The sequence below is a fragment of the Fusarium falciforme genome, chromosome 7, assembly GCF_026873545.1.
Source record: "Fusarium falciforme chromosome 7, complete sequence".
NCBI lineage: Eukaryota > Fungi > Ascomycota > Sordariomycetes > Hypocreales > Nectriaceae > Fusarium > Fusarium falciforme.
Window position 1 is genome coordinate 3,411,703 of NC_070550.1, and position 20,563 is coordinate 3,432,265.

General features: G+C 50.0%; 6 protein-coding genes and 1 pseudogene across 7 annotated transcripts, besides 1 other annotated feature; 4 read left to right on the top strand and 3 right to left on the bottom strand.

Annotated features, from left to right (window-relative positions):
- Positions 1-2,192: 2,192 nt before the first annotated feature.
- Positions 2,193-3,685, top strand: NCS54_00972000 (Hypothetical protein; the record flags this gene model as incomplete). The annotated part of the gene is made up of 8 exons (XM_053155058.1): positions 2,193-2,324; positions 2,376-2,512; positions 2,562-2,603; positions 2,657-2,723; positions 2,775-2,802; positions 2,866-2,878; positions 2,924-3,404; positions 3,455-3,685. The coding sequence occupies 8 exons, from the start codon at positions 2,193-2,195 to the stop codon at positions 3,683-3,685; spliced, it is 1,131 nt and encodes a 376-aa protein (XP_053011033.1).
- Positions 3,686-7,466: 3,781 nt separating this feature from the next.
- On the top strand, positions 7,467-8,611 carry NCS54_00972100 (Hypothetical protein; the record flags this gene model as incomplete). Its single annotated transcript, XM_053155059.1, has 7 exons — positions 7,467-7,507; positions 7,559-7,571; positions 7,641-7,701; positions 7,752-7,889; positions 7,939-8,220; positions 8,276-8,393; positions 8,449-8,611. 7 exons carry the CDS (start codon positions 7,467-7,469, stop codon positions 8,609-8,611), a joined length of 816 nt encoding a protein of 271 aa, XP_053011034.1.
- Positions 8,612-9,140: 529 nt separating this feature from the next.
- Positions 9,141-11,549, bottom strand: NCS54_00972200 (Hypothetical protein; the record flags this gene model as incomplete). The annotated part of the gene is made up of 3 exons (XM_053155060.1): positions 9,141-11,074; positions 11,128-11,295; positions 11,348-11,549. 3 exons carry the CDS (start codon positions 11,547-11,549, stop codon positions 9,141-9,143), a joined length of 2,304 nt encoding a protein of 767 aa, XP_053011035.1.
- Positions 11,550-12,491: 942 nt separating this feature from the next.
- On the bottom strand, positions 12,492-13,419 carry NCS54_00972300 (Hypothetical protein; the record flags this gene model as incomplete). The annotated part of the gene is made up of 2 exons (XM_053155061.1): positions 12,492-12,859; positions 12,918-13,419. 2 exons carry the CDS (start codon positions 13,417-13,419, stop codon positions 12,492-12,494), a joined length of 870 nt encoding a protein of 289 aa, XP_053011036.1.
- Positions 13,420-14,945: 1,526 nt separating this feature from the next.
- On the top strand, positions 14,946-16,018 carry NCS54_00972400 (Hypothetical protein; the record flags this gene model as incomplete). The annotated part of the gene is made up of 3 exons (XM_053155062.1): positions 14,946-15,099; positions 15,152-15,558; positions 15,608-16,018. 3 exons carry the CDS (start codon positions 14,946-14,948, stop codon positions 16,016-16,018), a joined length of 972 nt encoding a protein of 323 aa, XP_053011037.1.
- Positions 16,019-16,575: 557 nt separating this feature from the next.
- On the top strand, positions 16,576-18,540 carry NCS54_00972500 (Zn(2)-C6 fungal-type domain-containing protein; the record flags this gene model as incomplete). Its single annotated transcript, XM_053155063.1, has 4 exons — positions 16,576-16,660; positions 16,958-18,266; positions 18,315-18,426; positions 18,478-18,540. 4 exons carry the CDS (start codon positions 16,576-16,578, stop codon positions 18,538-18,540), a joined length of 1,569 nt encoding a protein of 522 aa, XP_053011038.1.
- A 184-nt stretch (positions 18,541-18,724) lies between these two features.
- On the bottom strand, positions 18,725-20,061 carry NCS54_00972600 (annotated as a pseudogene). Its single transcript has 3 exons — positions 19,736-20,061; positions 18,990-19,683; positions 18,725-18,940 (listed from the first exon to the last, which is right to left on the bottom strand).
- Positions 18,725-20,061: a sequence feature.
- Positions 20,062-20,563: the final 502 nt, after the last annotated feature.

The following is a 20,563-nucleotide window of genomic DNA, read 5'->3' on the forward strand; positions in this document are numbered from 1 at the left end:
AGAAATTATGTGAGATAATGGAAGCTCTGAAAGGTGTTGATATTGACAGAGATACCTGTAATGCGAGGCGGGGAGTTATACTAAGAGAGATCAGACGAAGTCGTGAGAAAATATGAAATTTTATACAGTGGTTGATAAACGAAAGAGGTAACAAAACCCGAGTTGCAGATCATTAACTACTAAAAATCACGTGCCAAAAGTCTGACAACACCCCGCCCCGACCCCGCTTCACGATGCGACTTTCGCGACACAGGCTTCAATTTCAACACGAGAATAACCACCCAAAATGGCACCTGAGACACGCAACTTTGGCACTGAAATAAGCGGAAATCGCCAAAGAAATCATGAATTTACTCCCGAGCAAAGATCTGCGATGGTGGCTGAGATATATGCCGGCAAATCATATCGGGATGTCGCGGATGACTACGGCACGGATCCGGGTACCGTCTATCGCACAAAGCGGCGCTGGGAACAACACCATTATAACCACTCGAGACCTCGTGGAGGGCGGCCAAAGAAACTCACGGCTATACAGATTATGAGGATGAATTCTTTTATTAACCGGCATCGGCACCTGACGTGGAACGACCTGATTCTAGAGCTCGATCTGAATATAAGCAAGAGGACCCTCCAGCGACGGCTTCAGAGCCATTGGCGCCGCAAATGGCGGTCTAAAAGACGTATCGCACTATCAGAAGACGGTGCAAAAGAGCGGCTTGAATTTGCCGAGTATTGGATCCCTCGGATTGACGAGCTTTTGCTAGTAAATTGGCCCTGAAAGACAGAGGGTTCTACCACTGACTTTCCCGCAGGCCTGCTTCACAGACGAGTGCACAGTTCAAAACGCTCCGAATAACCCAGACGGCTGGGTCTTTCGCCGGCCTGATGAGAAGCTTCGTAAGGACTTAGTCAATGTTCAACAACACGGAAAAGCTCGTCAGTCTATTATGGTGTGGGCTGGCATAGCTGGAAAGAAGAAGACTATTCTCATCGTCATGACGAGGGATCCTGAGGCCAAGAGGAACGGTTACACAAGCTGGAGCTATATCAAGGCACTATCAGAAGGTCTTCTTCCTTTCATCGACGAATTTGAGCTTTTTCAGCACGATAACGCCCGGATTCATACTTCAGAGAAGTCCAAAGACTGGCTACTGCTCCATGGGATTAGGCCCATACATTGGCCGACTCACTCGCCTGATCTCAACCCCATAGAGCACCTTTGGAAAGCTTTGAAGTCCAAATTACGAAGATTATACCCTGAATTTACTAGACTAGGCAAAAGTCAGGCTGATACAGCAAAAATGGTGTCGTGGATCAAGGAAGCGTGGGATGTATTAGATCTAGGCCTCGTCGAGAAGCTGACGCAGTTAATGGGGCGCCGGCTTCAAGCCGTGCGTCGGGCAGGGGGTTGGTATACAAAATATTAATCTATGGATCAAGGGCTTTAAATTGATATACTTTTTGGCTTCATTGGACTTCTTATTATTGCGTAATTAAAGGATGAAGATAATGTGTGAAGACGGGGGGGTGGTGATGTGGGTCTGGTGTTGTCAGACTTTTGGCGTAACATTTTACTATAATTTGTAAGCGAGAACGGTTGATGATTTATAATCGGGTTCTGACCTTGGATGCCCTTGGGCGATCACTCGGGGATGCTTTCCCGCTTACTCTGTGCTTTCAATGGTGTAAGTGATAGCACATATCATTAGGCGGCGAGTGGTATTCTTATACGTTGCTATTGATGCCCTCTCAAAGATTGCCCATCACAGCTTTACTAAACCCAGGAAGGGTTCCATTCGCTTGACAAGGCCGCTGCAACGGAAACGAGCAACGGTAAGCCGGGGCCTGTTGATAGGTCGCAGCAAGCAGTTGACCCATCCAGATGCCTCTGAGGCCAGGGGCAACCAACAACAGGCACATTCAACCAATAGCCAACGGCCAGTCAAGCAACGATGATCTGCCAAGGGGGAATTACGGGATTAACCCCCGCGGCCCTGCATCGCAAATCTCGTAAATTGACTCAAATGGTTAAACTGCGTGCGGGGTCGTCAGAACATTCGGAGTCGTGTTGGTCGGACCACGCCATTTAGGTTGTAGTAGGACTGGGCCGTACTTAAGGAGCGGTGTCCCGTTGTCTATCCAGCAAGTCTTGGTTCCCACAGACGTTGGCTCCTCTGGTCTTTATTCACAACATGAATGATCGTACGTCGCCTCCGCAGGAGAACCCTTCCCAGGGACAACCGACCTCGTCTCCGAGCCAAGCAGCTCCCGAGACGGCGAGTGGCAATCTACTCCCGGCAGAGCACTGGGTAGAATTAGAAGAAGTACGATTCCTTACCAAAGTGCATTCCACAAGTTGGACACTAATGAAACAGGATCCCGATACGAGCGATCAAGACTCGACTTACAGCGACAACCAAACCTCCACCGCCAGCTTGACATCCTCCATTCTTGAATACAGGACAATACTCGGCAGGTCGTTTCATAGTGAACGTGGAAACGCTCAATATTGGTAAGGCAAGCCTCCCGTTGATGGTAAAACGAAAGCTGACGGGTGACAGGGGGTCAAATGACGAGGAACAGAATAATGCGATGGATATCAAGTGAGGATCAACACATGGAACGCACAACGGGACCAGGCTCAACCCATCGACAGTCATCACGTACAATACCTTCTACTAGATGGAAAGCTTCATCTGGCTCCTCTATCAAAGGACATTAACGTTTGTCACTCCTCTGTTAATGGAAACAGGCGGCCCTAACAGTATGTGCAGACAGTCATTGATATCGGCACGGGAACAGGTACGAGCCTTAATTTAATATCAGTAGATTTACACAGTTACTAACGGCTAGCCACTTGAACAGGCATCTGGGCTCTGTAAGATTCCAGCTCCACCCATCACATTTGCTGACCAGGAACAAGTGATTTTGCAGACGAATACCCAAACGCAAGCGTCATCGGCACCGACGTCTCACCAATCCAACCCAGTTGGGTACCGCCTAATTTGCAATTGTCAGGCAACTCTCCGTCTTCTGGACAATCAACTGACATGTCCAACAGCCAGATCGATGACTGTACCCAGGAATGGACATTCAAGGAGAACTCGGCCGACTTTGTGCATGTGCGCTGGCTAGTTGGTAGTATCCCGGACTGGACAGCTCTGTTCAAGCAGGCCTATCGCTGTCTCAAGCCCGGCGCCTATCTCGAGAGTCACGAGGCTTCGGCGAGGGTTCTAAGCGATGATGGGTCTGTCCATGACGACTCAGCGCTGGGGCAATGGGGTAAGATTTTTATCGAAGGCGGTCGTAAGATCGGGAGACCTTTTACAGTTGTCGAGGACGATTTACAGAAGAAGGCAATGGAGGCCGCAGGCTTTATTGACATCAAGGTTACGACACTCAAGGTAAGCACTCCCTTCTCCAGGAAGCCTCACCATAACTCACGCACATCGAGTGTCCCATCGGCGGATGGCCGAAGGACGAGAAACTCAAGGAGGTGGGCAGGTACATGAAGCTGGCCCTTGGTCAGGACATTGAGGGCGCCGTCATCTTTATGGCCGACTTGCTGGGCTGGAAGAAGGAAGAGATTTTGTTGTACGCTGCTCATCTCAGGCGTGAGCTGGCTTCGACCAAGTTTCATCCGTACTATCGGCAAAACATTGTTGTCGGTCGAAAGCCAGAGTAGTAGGAGAGTCAACCCGGCTTTAGAGGTGGTATTTAGTCTCTACCGGTGTAATTAGCGTGAGTTCCTATGCTCCATCCTCCTGTAGACGGCGTTTCATCTTCACTATCTTGCTCATTGTGTCAGAATTACAAGGTGAACAATGCAAAATGACATGGTAAAGACTAACTAGCGTGACAAAAGCTGTCTGTTATCGTTCAAAACATCTCATTCCGCGATGTCCAGGGGCGCTCCTCCGTCAGGATCAAGAGATTGCTTCTCGTCTTTATACCCATGTTCCCACAGCAAGTTGACAATATCCTCATCCATTCCGTTAAAGCAATCCATCACTATCCTACCATTATCGGTGCAAGAGTTCACATCGCCCCCGTTTTCGATCAAAAAACGCATGGTCGATGTATGGCCCTTCATGGCTGCCCACGTCAGAGCTATATGACCACCCTCGTCTCTCGCATTGATATTGGCGCCACGCTCCAAGAGCTCTCGGATGCGAGCATCGCGGCCTTTGGAGGCGACGTTCCGCAACCCCGTAACCGTCAGATTATTTATGTCAATGTTGAGTCTGTGAGCAAGTGCCTCAGCCTGGTATGTCTCATTGAGTTCCAGGAAGTGCAAGGCATTTGCACCAGACTCGGTCTCGGCAAGGGCATTGGCCCCATGGTCAAGAAGGAACTCAATGAAACGGATGTGCCTCCTCAATGCGGCTATGTGAAGCGACAATATCCCTTCCGGGCCTTCGCTGATCGGTGTCCCAGCCTCGATCAACGCTTCACCCACTTCCACGTGCCCGTGGAAAGCAGCTATGTGGAGGACAGACCAGCGTTCTTCGTCTTGAATCGATACGTCTGCCTTGTGTTTGAGTAGAATCTCGACGATAGCCTTGTTCCCTGACCTCACGGCCCCAAATAGGGCGCTGCGTCCGTCGATATCTGTTGCGTTCACATCCGCGCCTCGCTCTAAAGGCAAGGAGACGGTTGAAACGTGTCCCAGTCCTACTGTGTGGTGCAGTGCCGACTTGCCACGCTTGTCCCTGGACTGGAGAATGGCAGGATCATGGTTAATAAGAATCGGACCACGGTGTCATATTCAGGCGGAGCAGACTCGCCCAGGGCGGTCCACCCTCCTTGGTCTCTCAGCAAGCTATTTGCACCAAGCTTGAGGAGAAGTTTCACGGTAGCCGTGTGTCCCTCAGCGGCCGCCTCTATCAGAGGGCTCTGGCCTCGGTCTTCTGACCCTGTGTCATCGATAGCTGCACTTCGCTCAACTGAGATCTCGACGACCTTTTCATGGCCGTTGAACGCTGCGGCGCGTAAGGCTGTGTGATGTTCTCCGCCTTTTGCGTTCACATCCGCTTTCCAGTCGAGAAGCAGCATCACACACTCCTCATGACCATAGCAGGCAGCACCTTGCAAGGCATAACCATAATCTCCCGCAAGCTGATTTACTTCTGTACAACTTTCAAGAAGCAGTTGCACTATGTCCTTGTATCCTCTGCAGGACGCAGCCTGCAGAGCCGTGCCATATCGACCACCGATAGTGTTGACATCCATTCCTTTTGCTAGCAATAGCCTGACAGAGTCAGTGAGGCCAGAGTGAGCCGCGTAATAGAGGCCAGAGGGCAGAGCGTTTATTCGCCTAGAAACGTCGGGCTTGTCAATCCACGGCGTGTCTGGGTCAAAGAATCTGATCTGGCCCTCGAGCTGAGCACTAAGAAGCTCTACACAGAGACTGTTCAAATATGTTTGCAGCTTCCTCTCAGTAGTTGGAACGGGGAATCCAAATATCCAAATACCCTGAGTATCTGGGCAAGAAGCTCGATTATCAGGATTATCAATGGTACAGCCTCTGGATTGGAAGTCTCAAGAAGTGCTCTGGATGTCGACGAGCGCTCTTTACCGGCCGCAGTAATCGCTGCTTGTACATAACAGGGCCAGAAGCGAGCGGCATAGGGAGCCAGGGAGTGGGTCTTGGGTAACTTCTCAAGCTCTCCGTCGGATGAAATGAACTGCTGGAGGGATACTATGCACGCCTCGGCAATGCTGCGGTGTGCAGATAGGATGTTGATGGTAAAGTAGGAAGCTGGCGATCCCACAATCTTGTTTGACAGAAGATAATCCTGCACGGATAGATGGTCGAGGCGCAGCTCCTGATGTTGCCCGGTACTGTCCTTGACGGTCGATACCGAAACCAAGTTGCTATGCTTGTGAAACAATTTTGCCGAGTTAACGAGTTGCTTTCGAGGGTCGTATTGGGGCCGGGGCTTCGTGGAGAAGTCAATGGCTAGCACTTCCGTGATCTCGTCAAGATGCATTGGCCGAGCAGAGAACGAAAGCCATCGCAGGATGTGGCGGAATCCTTCTCTTCTCTTTTCCTCGATAGCCAGTAGAGGCCGCTCGTAGGTCTCTTCCAAAGTTGCCGGAAGTGATTCCAGTGCCTCATCAAGCTCCAGAGCAGTGTGGCATTCCTCCAACGCTTGCAGTTGGCAGGCAACCCATGGAAAGCTGCCTACAGTCAGCACGACAGTCCTCAACGAGTGACTTGGCAATCATATCGAGCTGATCTGGGTCCCACTGGCTAAGAGCCCCATTTTCATCTCTGAGCGTCGAGAGGACTTGACTCTCAACGTCCCCGGCTATGCCATCTTGAATGGACAGGGTGACACCTTGCCATGTTCTTTTTTGATCTCCTCGGGAGGGTTCAGAAGGGCATTTTGCTTCGCGCCAAAGGGAGTATGTATGGGCGTGTCGGCTATACGTCACTTTTTTATATGGGCGGACTAAAGGGTTTCAAGGAACTAAGCTTCTGGGATGGGTTCCAGGTTGATATAGAGATTATGTGATCATATGTCGTTTTGTCCAGGACATTTTGCAGCTCATTCAGCGACACAGTTCTACACTTGAACAAGTCTTTTATGTACGCAATTGGCTCACCAATGACGAGTTTTCAATTACATGAATGATTTGATCAATCACCAGAGAGCTCAGTGCAAAAATTATTATGGGTGAAGAGAAAGGTCACTAAGATGAAACTTGTAGTAAATCTAGAAGGTGGAGGAATTCTTTTGCTTTCCTCCCTTCCTGCAATCAACAATAAGTCTATCCATAGTAATGGGCGAAAACGATCGTTTAAGCAACTATAGGGACACAGGGACATAAAGTTACTCTTTGGAGCACGCCTTAATAGCATCTGTAGGTTGGTGTTGTTGAGGTTGGCACTTACCCTGGAGAACCCATTTAAGTTTATGCAACCTTATCTACCCTTGCACAGAGTGCATAGCATTACTAATGCATCCTCAGCTCGGCTTCACGTGAATGTGCAAGGATGTGACTCGTCTAGACTCTTGGCACTTATCTCAATTGGACGAAGCGAGGTAATAGTTTTCCGGGGGAGATAACGATGACCTTTATGAGAGGTCAACGATGGTAGGCAACTTGAAAACGGTATGTTGACTCGTCAAGATAACTCCATCTCTAAGAATTGTGTAATCCAGCAAAGGACACGTCGTAGACAAGACCACGGCCAAAATACCGCAGACAAGCTTTGCACCGGAACACTCGGCACTTTTTCTCGTAGCCTGAGATATGTGTCTAATTCCCTAGTCTCCCATTGGTCCATTCCTCCCGAGGTCTTGTAGGTTTTCTGCTGCAAGCCACCGCCCAACGTCATAACTGTGTCGTAGGTGCCGGCTGGTCCGGGGGGGCGCGTATAAAACGGTTTACGTAGCCCTTGGGGAAAAGTGGCAAAAACAACCCATCGCGACGGTTCATCGGGAGCTGAGACGGCCATGGCGACACCATTTTGGGGACCTCAGACTTCATATCTGAAGTAGGTATTTGTCTCCACTCTGATTGTGGCTTTGCTAACTGCAACACGCAGCTTCTGCGAGGAGGTACTTTATTCAGGCATTACCCGGTTCATCATCAAGATAGAGCTCTAACGTGTCTTCCCACGCTCCCAGGATTATGTCGTGACTCGGTATATCGCTGAATTCGTAAATACCCTGAGCAGTCTCACCTTCGGTCTGTCGGCCCCATCCGAAATCCGTAGACAACTCGCTCACACCGTGTAGTCGCCTACGGCATTTATGGCTTGTCTCGATCCTCAAATTCCCCTACGGTACCACGATGGATTTCGTACTGTGGTCTAATCGGCGTGGGCATATGCTCAGCCGGATATCATATGACCATGAAGTACCATACTCAGATGTGTAGGTTCACATTGCCTGCTCATCCTTGACTTTTCTGACTCTCCAATAGCCGATGAGCTGTCGATGCACCTCCTCACGACGCCGCTTATATACCGTCTCCTCACCTTCAAGGCAAGCCCACAGAAGACCAAGTGGATAGGAATAATTCTTGGCTCGCTTTTTACCATCGTCATGGTCACTCACATGGTTATGGATGAATTCCTACTACATGCCACGACATTTGGCCTGGGAGTCTACATCATTGCGTCTCAAAACCTGAAGTTGATTCCTCAGCAAGTACCAAACCCAGAAGTCAGGAGGGCAGTTCGGAATGTTGCCTTACTTGGAGGCGGTAAGCTATCTTGTCTCGTAAAAAAAATCCGCGAATACAACTGACGTCAGTATAGGATTCTTCCTCCTTGGATACATTGTGTGGCTGATAGATGATTGGGCCTGTCATCACCTGATCGACGCGAGACGCTCAGTCGGCATACCCGTTGCGTTTCTCCTGGAGCTGCACGGATGGTATATTCTAGTCTCCTGCTCTTGTGTTTTGCTATTGGTGGCTAACGGGAAGTAGGTGGCATGTTCTTACAGCTATTGGGGGTTACATCGGCGTTGCGATAGTTGATCTGATAACTTCAGGCGAGGTAACGGAGGACCCTATAGATAGCTTTGCATGGCCTATCCCTTTCGCAGCCAGGCTTGTTACCGGGCCGACAAAGTCTGCTAAGAAAGCCTAGGATGGTAAAAAGATGTCGTGTAGAGGGAGTAAATGGCCCAGACCATTTCTGATTACCTGTCTCGAGTTCCAATTGGCAGTCTAGATAAAAGAAACAGTTATAGGAGCACTGTATGAATATGTGCTTTAACTATGCGTAACCTACTGCATACCGAGTAAATAGTAGCCAATCATCTTATATAAACCGGCAGGTATAACTCGGCGAGTTACTCGACTGTGTGGCGTCTTCTAGCCTGGCCAGTCAGACCCTGGCTGCCAAGACTGCGAGCATCTGTCCACTTGTGCCACAGTATGTATTATATCACTCTTTTCAGCTTGAGGAAGTTATGCTCCGTTCCGGAATCCATATGGTAAACTTAGCATAGAAGTCGATTTTGCTTAGGAGCCATTGCCTCATAGATACCCCAATAAGTCATAAACGATAATTTGCCCAGCTCAGATATCGACAAGTCCATCATCCATGATTGTTGAGGTCCATGGGATCAACATCCACTACATCTATTCAGATTCCCAGCCAGAAGATTGCTAATCTACAGACAGTGGTCTGGGTTTCCATCTGGTCTTCCCCACCAAGTAGGAAACGGCCTCTCCTTTCCGCTTGCACCAAAGACTGCAAAAGACAGAATAAAGATGATGATCTGAGATCCACCATCCAACGCAGCACCGATGAGGTAGTTATACTTATTGTAAATGTTGGGAAGCCGTCGTCGGAGATAAACCTGCGAGAAGATACCCACCGCAATCGACGACCAGATCCAGGAGGTGATACCAAAGTAGGTTGTGGCGCCGGAGTATGAAGCAATAATGGCCGTGTTGATGGGCCAGTCTTTGGCGCGTGGGAACACCTTGATGATACCCCAATGCGCAAAGGGCAATGCGAGACCAATTACCAGGCCAAGAGGAACAATCAGATAACGCCCATTCTCGCCATAGATCTGCTTCGCCATTGCCCATGTAACAGCCTGTGAGTTGAGACTCTGCATCGTTGAACCGCTCCAAACGTTGTTGCCAACCGGGTCTAGGAGAATCTCCTTCTGGTTGCTGACAATCGTGGTCATGACGACATAGTTGAGCGCTGCGCCCAGAAGAGTTCCGTAGATCTGCGTGGCAAACATGACTCTATGCGGAACTTTGGTGTACTGTCCGACCTTGAGCCAATTCGAAAGGTTGACGGCCAACAGAATGACTTGGTGGGACCAACTGGCAAAGTACAAGTTTGCCAGAGGCCGACCAGGATGGACAACACCGCCTATCATCTTTGATAATGCGTTGGTTCCAACTCCCGTTCCGTAGAGTCCATATAGGATACAGGAGAAGGGGGCAATGAAGCCTCCCAGAAGAAGAGCAACAATGAACCCCCAAACCGGAAGAGTTGTCTCGCCTTTAGTTGTGACCACGATTCCAGCGATGAAGCAAAGAACGAAGAGTGCGATGTACCACCACATGGGAACTTCCTTGTACTTGAGCATGCCTTGATAATGAGGATCAGGCTGAGTCCTGCTGCGAGCCTGCTTCCATGCCAGAAGCATGTCCTTGCCGTAAAAGAGAATGACATGAGTAATCAGTGCACCAATGGCCAGGTTCATTGTGAAGTATCCCCAGACCGTGCTTGACGTCATATAGGGCAGGCCGATCTGCTCAAGCTTGTCAAAGTCGATGGTGCCGTGATTATTGAGAATAGTGGTACTATCGAATCTGGTTCCGTTTTCGTGGAAGAGAGATGTCGACATGAAGGGGAATTTCTTTGCGCTCCAGGCATTTCCATAGTACAGAGCAAGCATTGCAATGTACCAGAAGAAATATCCGATCCAAGTATTGAGCTGCTGCTTCAGAGGGAGCGAGAGGAACTGACTCTGGATGTACTGCCAATCCAGAGAGATGTTGAAAAGACCCATGCCCTCGTTGCCAGAGGCGCCTCCAAAGATGGTGGTGAAGATGGTGCGTGTGTGTTCGGGTGCATTCATCGATGCAAGGCAAAAGACGGAGATGCCGCCAAGCCAGGGCATGACGTAGGCTGGGAAGATTTCCCAAACAGCAGCGATACCGAGAGCCCAGCCGAACTTGATGAGGCGGTCTCGGTTGGCCTTTTGATCGAAGTGGAGGTTCTGATAGAGAACCACCTGCGGAAGGGTAGACCAGTATACCATTTCGGCGGGGTAGACGATCAATGGCCGTAAAACTCCAGCTAGGACGAAGCCGCAGAGGGAAATGGAGAATGTTGCTAGAACTGCGGTAAGAGCAGTAACGCTGCGATTATAGAAGAGTCGTTCAACACCATAGACCTCGACTCCGGATAGACCGTTGTTTCCAGATGAGGCGATAAGCGCAGCGACGACATGTTCCTTGATTTTGAAGGGTTGACCAAAGTTGAGGAATCGGAGGATACGCTGGACCCATGGAGATTTGAATCGATCGGGGCGAGGAGTTCCAAGGGCCCAGGCTTGGCCAAAGATATAAACGAGAACTATAGGGATATCCGTGTTAGACTGCGAGGGCATATGATGATAGATAACGCACGCTGTAGAAAAACTGCAGAGACCTGCATTTGAGTTGGTTTAAAAACGTAGAGCATCGTAATGACGCTGGAAAGGGCCGTGAACAGGGAACCCAGGACGATAGCGCGAAAGGTCAAGGAGGGATCCCCATCATCACGGTCCGAAATCAAGTACTTGGATACATCCATGCCTGTTCATGCATGTCAGCAGCAGGATTAATGGAAGATTACACAGATAAGCACCATTCCGAATGACAGGATGTCCTTTGACATAAACTGTATCTTCATCGTGTTCGTCGTGGAGTTGATGGACCTCGTGGTCCTGGTCATCCTTGCTCTTGGAGGAAAGGTCCGGCGAGGACGGCTCCTCGGGCGCATAGGCGCCCTTCGTAGTTGCAATTGCAGCGGGCTTTATGCCCCCATCAGGGCTGACGTTGTTCGACATGATGTTACCTGTTTGTCAAGGTAAATAGATAGGCGTTCAGAAAGGCATGGGATTCAGTGGTCTGTGTTGGTTACAGTTGTAGATCTAGAAAAGCGAAAGGACGCGAATGGTACATGGTAACTCTATAAATACGATCGACAAATCTAAATTTCCTTCCAACATGGCAAACATCGGACCCATCAAAAGGACCGAACTTGTACAACCGTTGAGTTCGTGATCGAAATGGCGTGATCCACGAACCAATCGAACGGCGCATGCTCCAAAGGATGTGCAGCCAGGAACAACGTGCTTTAGAGGATCTTGACCTGATCACAACTTTCCTGATTAATATCAACAGGAACTTCTGCGTAGGAGCGAACCAACATGCGACATCGAGCCTCAAGTGCGACGCTGGTTAAAGAGGCAAATGGCGCAATATAACTGGGGCATGTCGAAGTCTACAGAAGTTCCGACCCGGTCCAATAGGCTAAAATGCGGTTTGACATAGTAGCCCGATACCCGGCAACGACGGCAATTTGACGGGGATTTTAATACAAAGGAACCAGCCGGTTGGGAATCGATTTGCAATACGAACCACAATTCTTGGTTGCACGTTAATTTCGGAGCCAACGTTGCAAAGGATCCTGTCTTTATATGGAGATGATCTTCGTCGTGTAACGTTGGCATCGATTTCGGGCCATTGAGGCTCTCGTATATCCATGTTGACAGCGGCTGGGGCTAAGTTCTAGCAGATTGACCTTCCTATAATGGCTTGGCAAGATTGGTGCGAATCCATTTTCTGATCTCACTCCAGGCCTCATTGGCAAATCAAGTTCTGGACTTGACGAGAAAGGTATGGCGTGGAAAGGCTCAGAAAGACATAATAAGAACCCGAAAAGTCCATCAGGAACAGGCAAGACTGAAGAGCTATACAAGAACACAGCATTATTGTCTGGGTCTCTATCAAGGCGCTAGAACCATTCTCACAACACACACAGCCGCCACCGCAAACACGAAAGCCCCCCTTGGGTCCAAGCTACCGGCAGCATTAGGTGGAAACTCTGCCTCTGGCTTACGACTGCTCTGGGTAATGTTGCTTGGAGCCAGGCATATGACTTCAGCAGTAGCCTTGCCGTCAGGGAGCCGGACTGACAGGAGGATCGGGATGGGTTGTTGAACGCGCAAGTCATAAACCTCGAATGAGTCCCTCTCTGCATCAGGAGGGACAAGGCCACCTCTGGAAAGTTGAAAGGTTTCGTAGTCATCAGGCAGACTAACACCTGGAAGCTCATCAACTGAGCAGTTGGAACTTGAAAAATTCAGAGGAACGGCTAGTAAGTGATTATTAGCATCTACTCAGCTGACAGCAATGAAGAGGAGACAACTTACAGGTCCAGATGTTGATCGATTCTCCACAGGCCCCAGCCACGTTTGATGGTGCTGATGGGCATTCTCCATCTTTTGGGGCTGAAACACTTCGCAACACCTTTTGGCAATCTTCACTCAGTATGCCGTTGCAAGACAGCTTTGCACTGTTGTCTTCGGCATCAGAAGTCGCATTCTGGCCTTCCATTCGATACGTGCAGACTTGGGTCCGATTGCCATCCCTTGTGCCGATGAATGACTCTGGGACGCTAAGAAAAACACCCAAGTCTTGCAGCGTGTTCCATTCTGAGCCGTAACGCGTGTTTTCTCGACGAGAGTCTTCGATGGTCAATGAAAGATGCCAAGGATCCTTCTCGACAAACGTGACTGAGGTGTCTCTGGTTGCGTTGAATGTGACATTGCCATCGTTGATTTTCCTAACTGAAGCAGGGCATTGAGCTGCCGCAGGCAACACCACGTAGACAGATGCCGCTCCGGCGAGAAGGGAGCGTGGTGAGGGAATCATGAATGCAGAAGTGTCAAGAGAGAAGATGGAATTGCGTTGAAGGATGAAGGTGCAGTCTCTCCCTTCTGGTTCAGCTTATGTAGGGCCCCAGCCTCCCCTGCGACCAACACTTTTCTCCCAACTTGTCACAGCAGCGATGATCCTACCAACACAGCTCCTGTTTGCTCTTGGCACAGCTATTGCCGTCATTTCTATGGAAGAGACAAATCCTCGCATGAAATGCGTGTTGGTGATCGTCCCACTGTGATGTCTTGGAAATGGCCATCAAGGTTCTCAAAGACTGATCATCTGGGGCTGGGTTATCTTGGCTGACGACATGGAGGCTGTTTGTGACTGAGTAGGAATGTCGGAACTTAAAACAAAGAGCTTAATTGTGTGTTTCATAGTCTCTTCTTTCATAGTGAGCCTAAATAAGTCTGGTAGAAGCTATCATCTAGGCCCTGTTTGAGGCGCTAGATTAGCATCCTTCTGGAAATCTAGCCAGTGTTGATAAGCCTCCAAGACTGCCCGTGCCGATCACTTAATTCCCCGTCAATATCATTGACAAGGGTTCTTGACAAGTGTCGTGCTTATACCCTCTCCTGTCTCAGCTGCCTGCGGCTTACTTCTCAAACAAGAACAATCGGCGATGAATATTCCCGTTTAGAACTCTTCACCCCATATGATCATTCAAATTCAGTAGCATGTGACATCATAGTAGAAGTGAGAGATTAAGGGAAAGGTACAACAAAGGATCTTCACTGTCAGCTTCTCACGTTCCAGCTAGCCCACGTGGTGTCGTGTTGGCCTGAGTGTCGATGCAGGCCATCGAAATCATCGGACCATCGGGATTCTTTTCATTTTCGGGAAGCCCTTTTCGAAACTGTCCGAGAACTTTTGACAATACCCAGAAAACAACAAGTTTTTACTCGAAACAAGTCAGCACAAGGTCTTGGCTGCCTCAAATCCCTCTTCTCTCGCATAGCTTCTCCCCTTCACAGCCGAGTTGCATGTCTCAGTTTAACGAGGCAGTATCGTTGTAACTTGCGGAGACTTTCAATGTCACTGTCCTATCACATCTTATGCAGACACTCGCCAAGAGGAATCCTCGCAAAAGATTCTCGAGATTCTGTCTATAATGGATTCTGAAGGAATATCTCACCCCTTGGCATCCGGCTTGCCCGAGTCCCCGACCGTCCGAACAACGACCAACAAGATCGTCATAGTGGGCTATACTCGTGAATGCATCTTCATCCTTCAGCAACCAAGGCATCGTTAATCTCGGGATGCCTCTTTGACGTCTGTGGCGGATGACGTTTGAAACAGTCGAAGTCGAAGCATGGGCTGCTTTGGGAGAAACGATGCGATCGATGGCATTCGGGGGCGACCTTTATTGAGGATAAAGATGACTCGCTCTCCGTGAGAAGAGTTTGATTCAACAAGCAGCAGGACATCTCCAGTATACAGAACCACTTGAGCGAAACAACAGCGGCACACCATCACCTTTTACCCCTTTCTTTGCCCAAGAGAAACACAGATTATTCATCATGTTTCTTTCCAAGACCTCTCTCGCCTTCCTCGCCATGACCCATGGTCTTGTCGCAGGAACTCCAATGCCCCAATCTGACGGCGAGTTTGATGGAACTCGCCCAAAGCCCGGCATCGAATGCGACGGACTGATTCAGCCGTCCTACAAAGACTGTAGGACACCTTGTCCTCAAAGTATGGAGCGTGATTACTGACTCGCCCAAAGGCCGAAGCATCATTGACGGCAATGTCTACTTTGGCAACGGTGACGAACGTGACGTCTGCGTCAATCAACGCGCCTGTCGCATCTTCCGCGAAGGTAACTGCCGCATCTCGTTTTGCAACAACGAAGACAAGGAAGTTTGCGACTCCAGCAAGGAATGGGGACGACGCACCAAAGCCATCATCTCCTACTGCGAGCCCGACGATGGCGGTGGTTACGAGTCTCCCGCTGAGCCTAAGCCCTGGACCGAGGTTGCCATTCGGGCTAACACAGATTGGAAGGCTGCCATGAAGGCGGCTGCGAGTGAACCTGCAGGTGTGGCTGAGGAGGTCATGACTCTTGAGGAGAATGAGGCAGAGGTTAAGCAGATTGAGGAGGAGCAGAAAGCTAAACATGCTTTGCACGCTCGAGTAAGTCAGTACGCTGGCCTATACCCGAATTAAACTAATACGCCTACAGGATGACGACAGCTTCGAAATCACAAACCGCCGAAAGAGTGTCGAGAGACCTGGAGCTCAGATTGAGATGACCGACCGTCTCCCCAACGGCGGCAAATGGGTCGCCTCCAAGAGCAAGACTGAAACTGTTGGCATCACCGCCTCTGTCAGCCTCGGAGGCTCGCTCTTTGATGTCATGACGGCTGAAATTGGTCTCGAAGTTTCTTCCAGCTACTCTGTTACCAGCGGCACAAGCATCGAGATCCCCATCGAGTGCGAAGGCAATCAGTCTGGTGTTGTCATTTGGTTCCCCCTGTTCGACTATTACGCGGGCAAGTTCCAGCCCAGCGGTGACTCTGGATCCATCTGGGTTCCCCTCGACTCTGAGACTTCTACGGGTAACTTCCGCGTCCGCTGCCTCGGCGATGCCTAATCGACAAGTCGGGGGGCTTTTATCGGGTTGTGCTGAAGCGAGGGGGGGTTGTGCAGAGGGGTTCTACAGGGATTAAACACACATTTGTCATTAGCTAAAGATCGATCTCAAGTGTAAATGCCTAAGATCTATGATAAATCAACTTGACAGAAAATATCTTGATAGATTATCTTGATCATTGGGGTGATGGTCGGAGAACTGTGGATGGATCTCTTTGACCTCCTGTGGAGACATTTGCTGAGATGGCTCGGCGATATCTGCTGGAGTTAATGGCCTGAGTTACCTATTGAACAACTCCGAAAGTCCTTATGAAGATAGAACTAAATCGTTTCATTTCACCGATATTTTTTTTCTGGCTGAGTGACCATGAAGTCGATATGGAATTAACTCACGTGATCACGCCAGTCGGAGATGACGTAACGACGACTCGGAGCAAACTCTCCACTCAACTCCGAGTCACATGTCCGATCCGATCCACACAAATGTCCGAGACCCTCGCTTCACCACATCAAACTCTTGCTCCGACTACCTCGCACTATCTATCAACTCCGGTCGCCATGACGCACGATTCAACCCTAAGAACTCCTAGTTCTCATACAGAAGATCGACAGCTGAAGCGCCGTCCGAGGAAGCCACTAAGCTGTGAGTCCTGCAGACACTCCAAACTCCGATGCGACCGTCAGTTGCCATGCTCGACGTGTTTGCGAAGGGGCTGGCAACTTTCTTGCTCATACGCCACTACGAGCTGTCGGCGCGCCACTCAACGGCGCCGGAATCTACCTGCCGTTGATCGGCCTTCATCTCAACCTTTACATCAGCCTTCCGAGATATCGGAGCCGGAGCCGGAGTCGGTCTTGCCCCGAAGTCAAAGTCCGGAGGCGATCCAAAGCCGATGGGATGCCGTGTTATGTCGGCCACCGGCTGAGCCGACTCCCCCAGCTCCCACGGATGTCCCCTTCACCTTGTCCTTTGGCCCGAGCAAGCCAGTCACCGAACTCCTTGCAGCGCTACCGCCCGACCCCGTGTGCGAGTATCTTGTCACTCGTTACTTTGCGACACTATCCCCACTGTTCCACATCCTGCATGGTCCGACATTCCAGAAGCAGTACTGGGCGTTCTTACAAACTCCTCAACAAGCGGATCTCTCATGGCTAGCATTACTGTATGCCATTTGTGGATTGACTCTAAAAACTGTTCCCCCTACCGACCCCGGTCTCTCAGAGCTATGGGAAGACTCATCTACACCCCGGGATCTTTCCGGCCTATCACTTCGGTGTCGAGAGGCAGCCATGATGTGTCTTTCGCAAGATCAATTCCTAGTCCGGCACAATCTCAACACTCTTGAAGCACTGTTGATCCTGATTCACACCATTGCGAATACCGAAGGTGCTGAGTATGGCTGGGTTCTGCTTGGAAACGCGTTACACATCGCCATCGCTCTCCGCTGCCATAGCAATGGTGATGCGTCTAACTTCATTGAAAGAGAGCGTCGTCGGCGCTGCTGGGCAGGCATCCTGATTCTTCACACCGACCAGACACTTCTCTATCGAGACATCGACTTATCATCTCTCGCCAACATGAAAGCCACGATGCCAGCCGACGCCAATGACGATGAGATACAAGAGCATGCCATTTTGACACCACCGGCTCAGGCTTCATCCCGTCGAGTTACGCACATGTCGCTGATCAGGTTCCACTTTCAGCTTTTTCAACTCTCAACGCGAGTTCATAGTCATGTGTCTGGCCCTAATCAGCTGAACGAAGCGGCACTAGGTCCGTTTGACGCCGAAATATCAGCGCAGCAACAGCAGTGGGACTCTCTGTATCTTGTCAATGGCGCGAGAAGTATCCTGGATACTGCGGGTTATGCGCATTGGTGCATTCTGCAGACCTATGCACATCAGCTCTACCTGCTTCTCCATCGACCATTTCATCACTCTCGATCAAGCCGGTTCCGACCTGAGTCTAGAGACAGATGCGCTCAATCCGGTTTGGCGTTGCTAGACATCCATCGCCAGTTCTTCCAGCTGCCGAGGTTGAAGTGCTATCGCTGGCTCGTCAATGGAACAATCAGCTGTAATGCCCTTCACGGAGCTGTCGCTCTCACATCATGTCTAGTGGACATGCCCAATGACGCCGACTTTACCGAGCACTTGGCGGTGATTGATGCTGCAGTGGTTCGCTTGGAATGTCTGAAAAGAAAGAGTCCAGCTTGTTCACATATTTACCCCATCTTGCGCTGCCTACAGTAAGTCACACACAACCCGCATTGGCTAGCAGGAGCTGATGATTCTAGATTGCGCTTGTCACGAGCCTCACCACCATCTCCGGCCAGGGAGCTGGCCGAAAGCAGATTTGAAGATTGGGTTAGCAACGTTGATTGGTTCAGACCAGATGCAATAGATTGGGTACGTACATGGTCATCTCTTCTCTTCAAACCTGGACGCTGACTCAGATAGGACTTTTGGGATGGAGACTTTTCTACTCCCCAAGCCGATGATGATCTCACAGCCACCACTTAGAATAAGCCCGGAGTTGGTCCTCACTCACACGTCTCATAACCGTGTTTGAAGAAACAATTGATATGCTATTATCTGCCCTTTTAGTCTATTTCCAAGAATGCATTGGCCTTTTGGCCATTTTGGTATCCAAATGTCTATGATCCATTCGCCGTCTAATCCAGCCACCCCAAACTCAAGTTCGTGCTCATAGCCTGCTGTAAGCTGGAGGGGCATCCACAAAAATCTCGAACTGTCGTTCACCCTCGTCAATCTTGCAATACCTCGGCGGGGCTTGAATGCCTTCCGACAGGGCCTCAAGAGCACCCTTAGTGGCCTGATCACCCTCCTGTACGAAAGCGCCCCAGCCGTTGATTGGTAGCTCTGGGGAGACAAACAGCGTTATGGGCAGTGAAGTTTCGTACTGTAACTTCTGTCAGCTAAGAGCCTTAGAGAATGGTGTAATGACGTACCTCTGCTTCATTGTCGCCCTCCTTCAGGGTCACAGCAAAGTGCAGTGTGTGGCTGATGGTGACGCCGCAGACATCTAGGTCTGGGGAGCACCTCCTGACCACCTTTGGAAGCTTCAGGCACTGTTCCCAGGTCTGAATCCGCTCGCTGGTGTTGTTCAAATCGAGCAGCCATTCCTGCACGAGCCTTCGTCCTTCATAGGATAGCACCCCATCATCCAGTGTCTTGTGGTGTTCGTAGAGACAAAACTTTGCCTTTATCACTTGGACCCCATCCTCAATTTTCGCCAGCTCTGCATGGATGGGGATGAGACCCCCCAGAGCAATAGCCTTGTGACCCAAGGAGACGCTGTGCTGGATTTTTCCGAGCCACTTTCCCTGTTCCGTGACAGGATCCATCAACTCGTAGGCAGAGAGCGAAGGCAAACGAATGATGCGAATAGGAAGGATATCGTTTAGCGTTTGTGAAGCGTCTTCGTATATGGTGGAAGCCTCGAGTCGATACGTGTTGGAGCAGCGGATGCAGCCTCTGAAGGACTCGTCCTGGTGACCTTGGATGAACACCTCGAAGGGCCATTCGTAGACCCTTCCAGTCCTGGATATTTCGCTGGGTTGGCCTTCAATTAGGAAAGAATCCCATTCGTGCACGACTGATGCTTCCACTTTCTTTTCATTACCTAGCCCTGTTTTATGATCCCTACAGCATGTTAGCTTTTACCCACAGGGTAACATATTTTGTCGGAACATACCAAAGCGAAATTTGGCGAGACAGTCTTAGTTGAACTCCCTTGACACTTTCACCTTCGCGGACAGAAAGAGTGACTTTGCCTCGGAGATACTGCCCAACAGCTTCTTCACCGTACCCACGGAGAAAAACATAGTCGCATTCTGGCCTTGAAAGGTTTAGCACTTGGTCCGACATTTCAAGCTTGGGTGCTACCTTATTTTGACGCGGACTGGGGGTGTCCCAGTTATCCGAGCCAAAAGAGAGCGCATGAAAGGACTTTATACGAGAAATGTGACGTAGGTACGATGTCTGGCAGAGAATGAAACCGTAATGAGCTCTGACGTGACGCTGTAATCGGAAACGTGCTTGGTCTGGTGCTCAGTGTCCTCAAGCGTAGCATCTACTCAGGTGGTTGACTTGTGTTCTCGGTCAGGTGAAAGTTTGATGTGTTGATTCCAGTATTTAAAAAACATCTTGCGGCCTAAACTATTTATTTGAGTCTCTTCACCGAAGAGTGGATAACGGTCAACTCAACTCGTCGTGGCTCAATTCTTCACCGTCTGATGATCTCCGTGAGTCTCCGATTGGGGTGGGGCCGTGACAAAACTGTCGGAGTCGGAGATGTGTGGGGCTCGCTCGGATCGGAGATGTGATCCTATCGGACATCCATTGCAAGCTGACACGGTGCGTTGTCTGGTCACGGGGTGGTCGCGGAAAAGACCACTGGTGTTACTTTACCCACCATCTCATCAATCCACTATTTGTCGTGCTCTATTACTAAGTACTCAACCTCTCCCACGATATCTACGCCAACTGCTTAAACACACCCAAGCCGTGGGTGAACACGAAT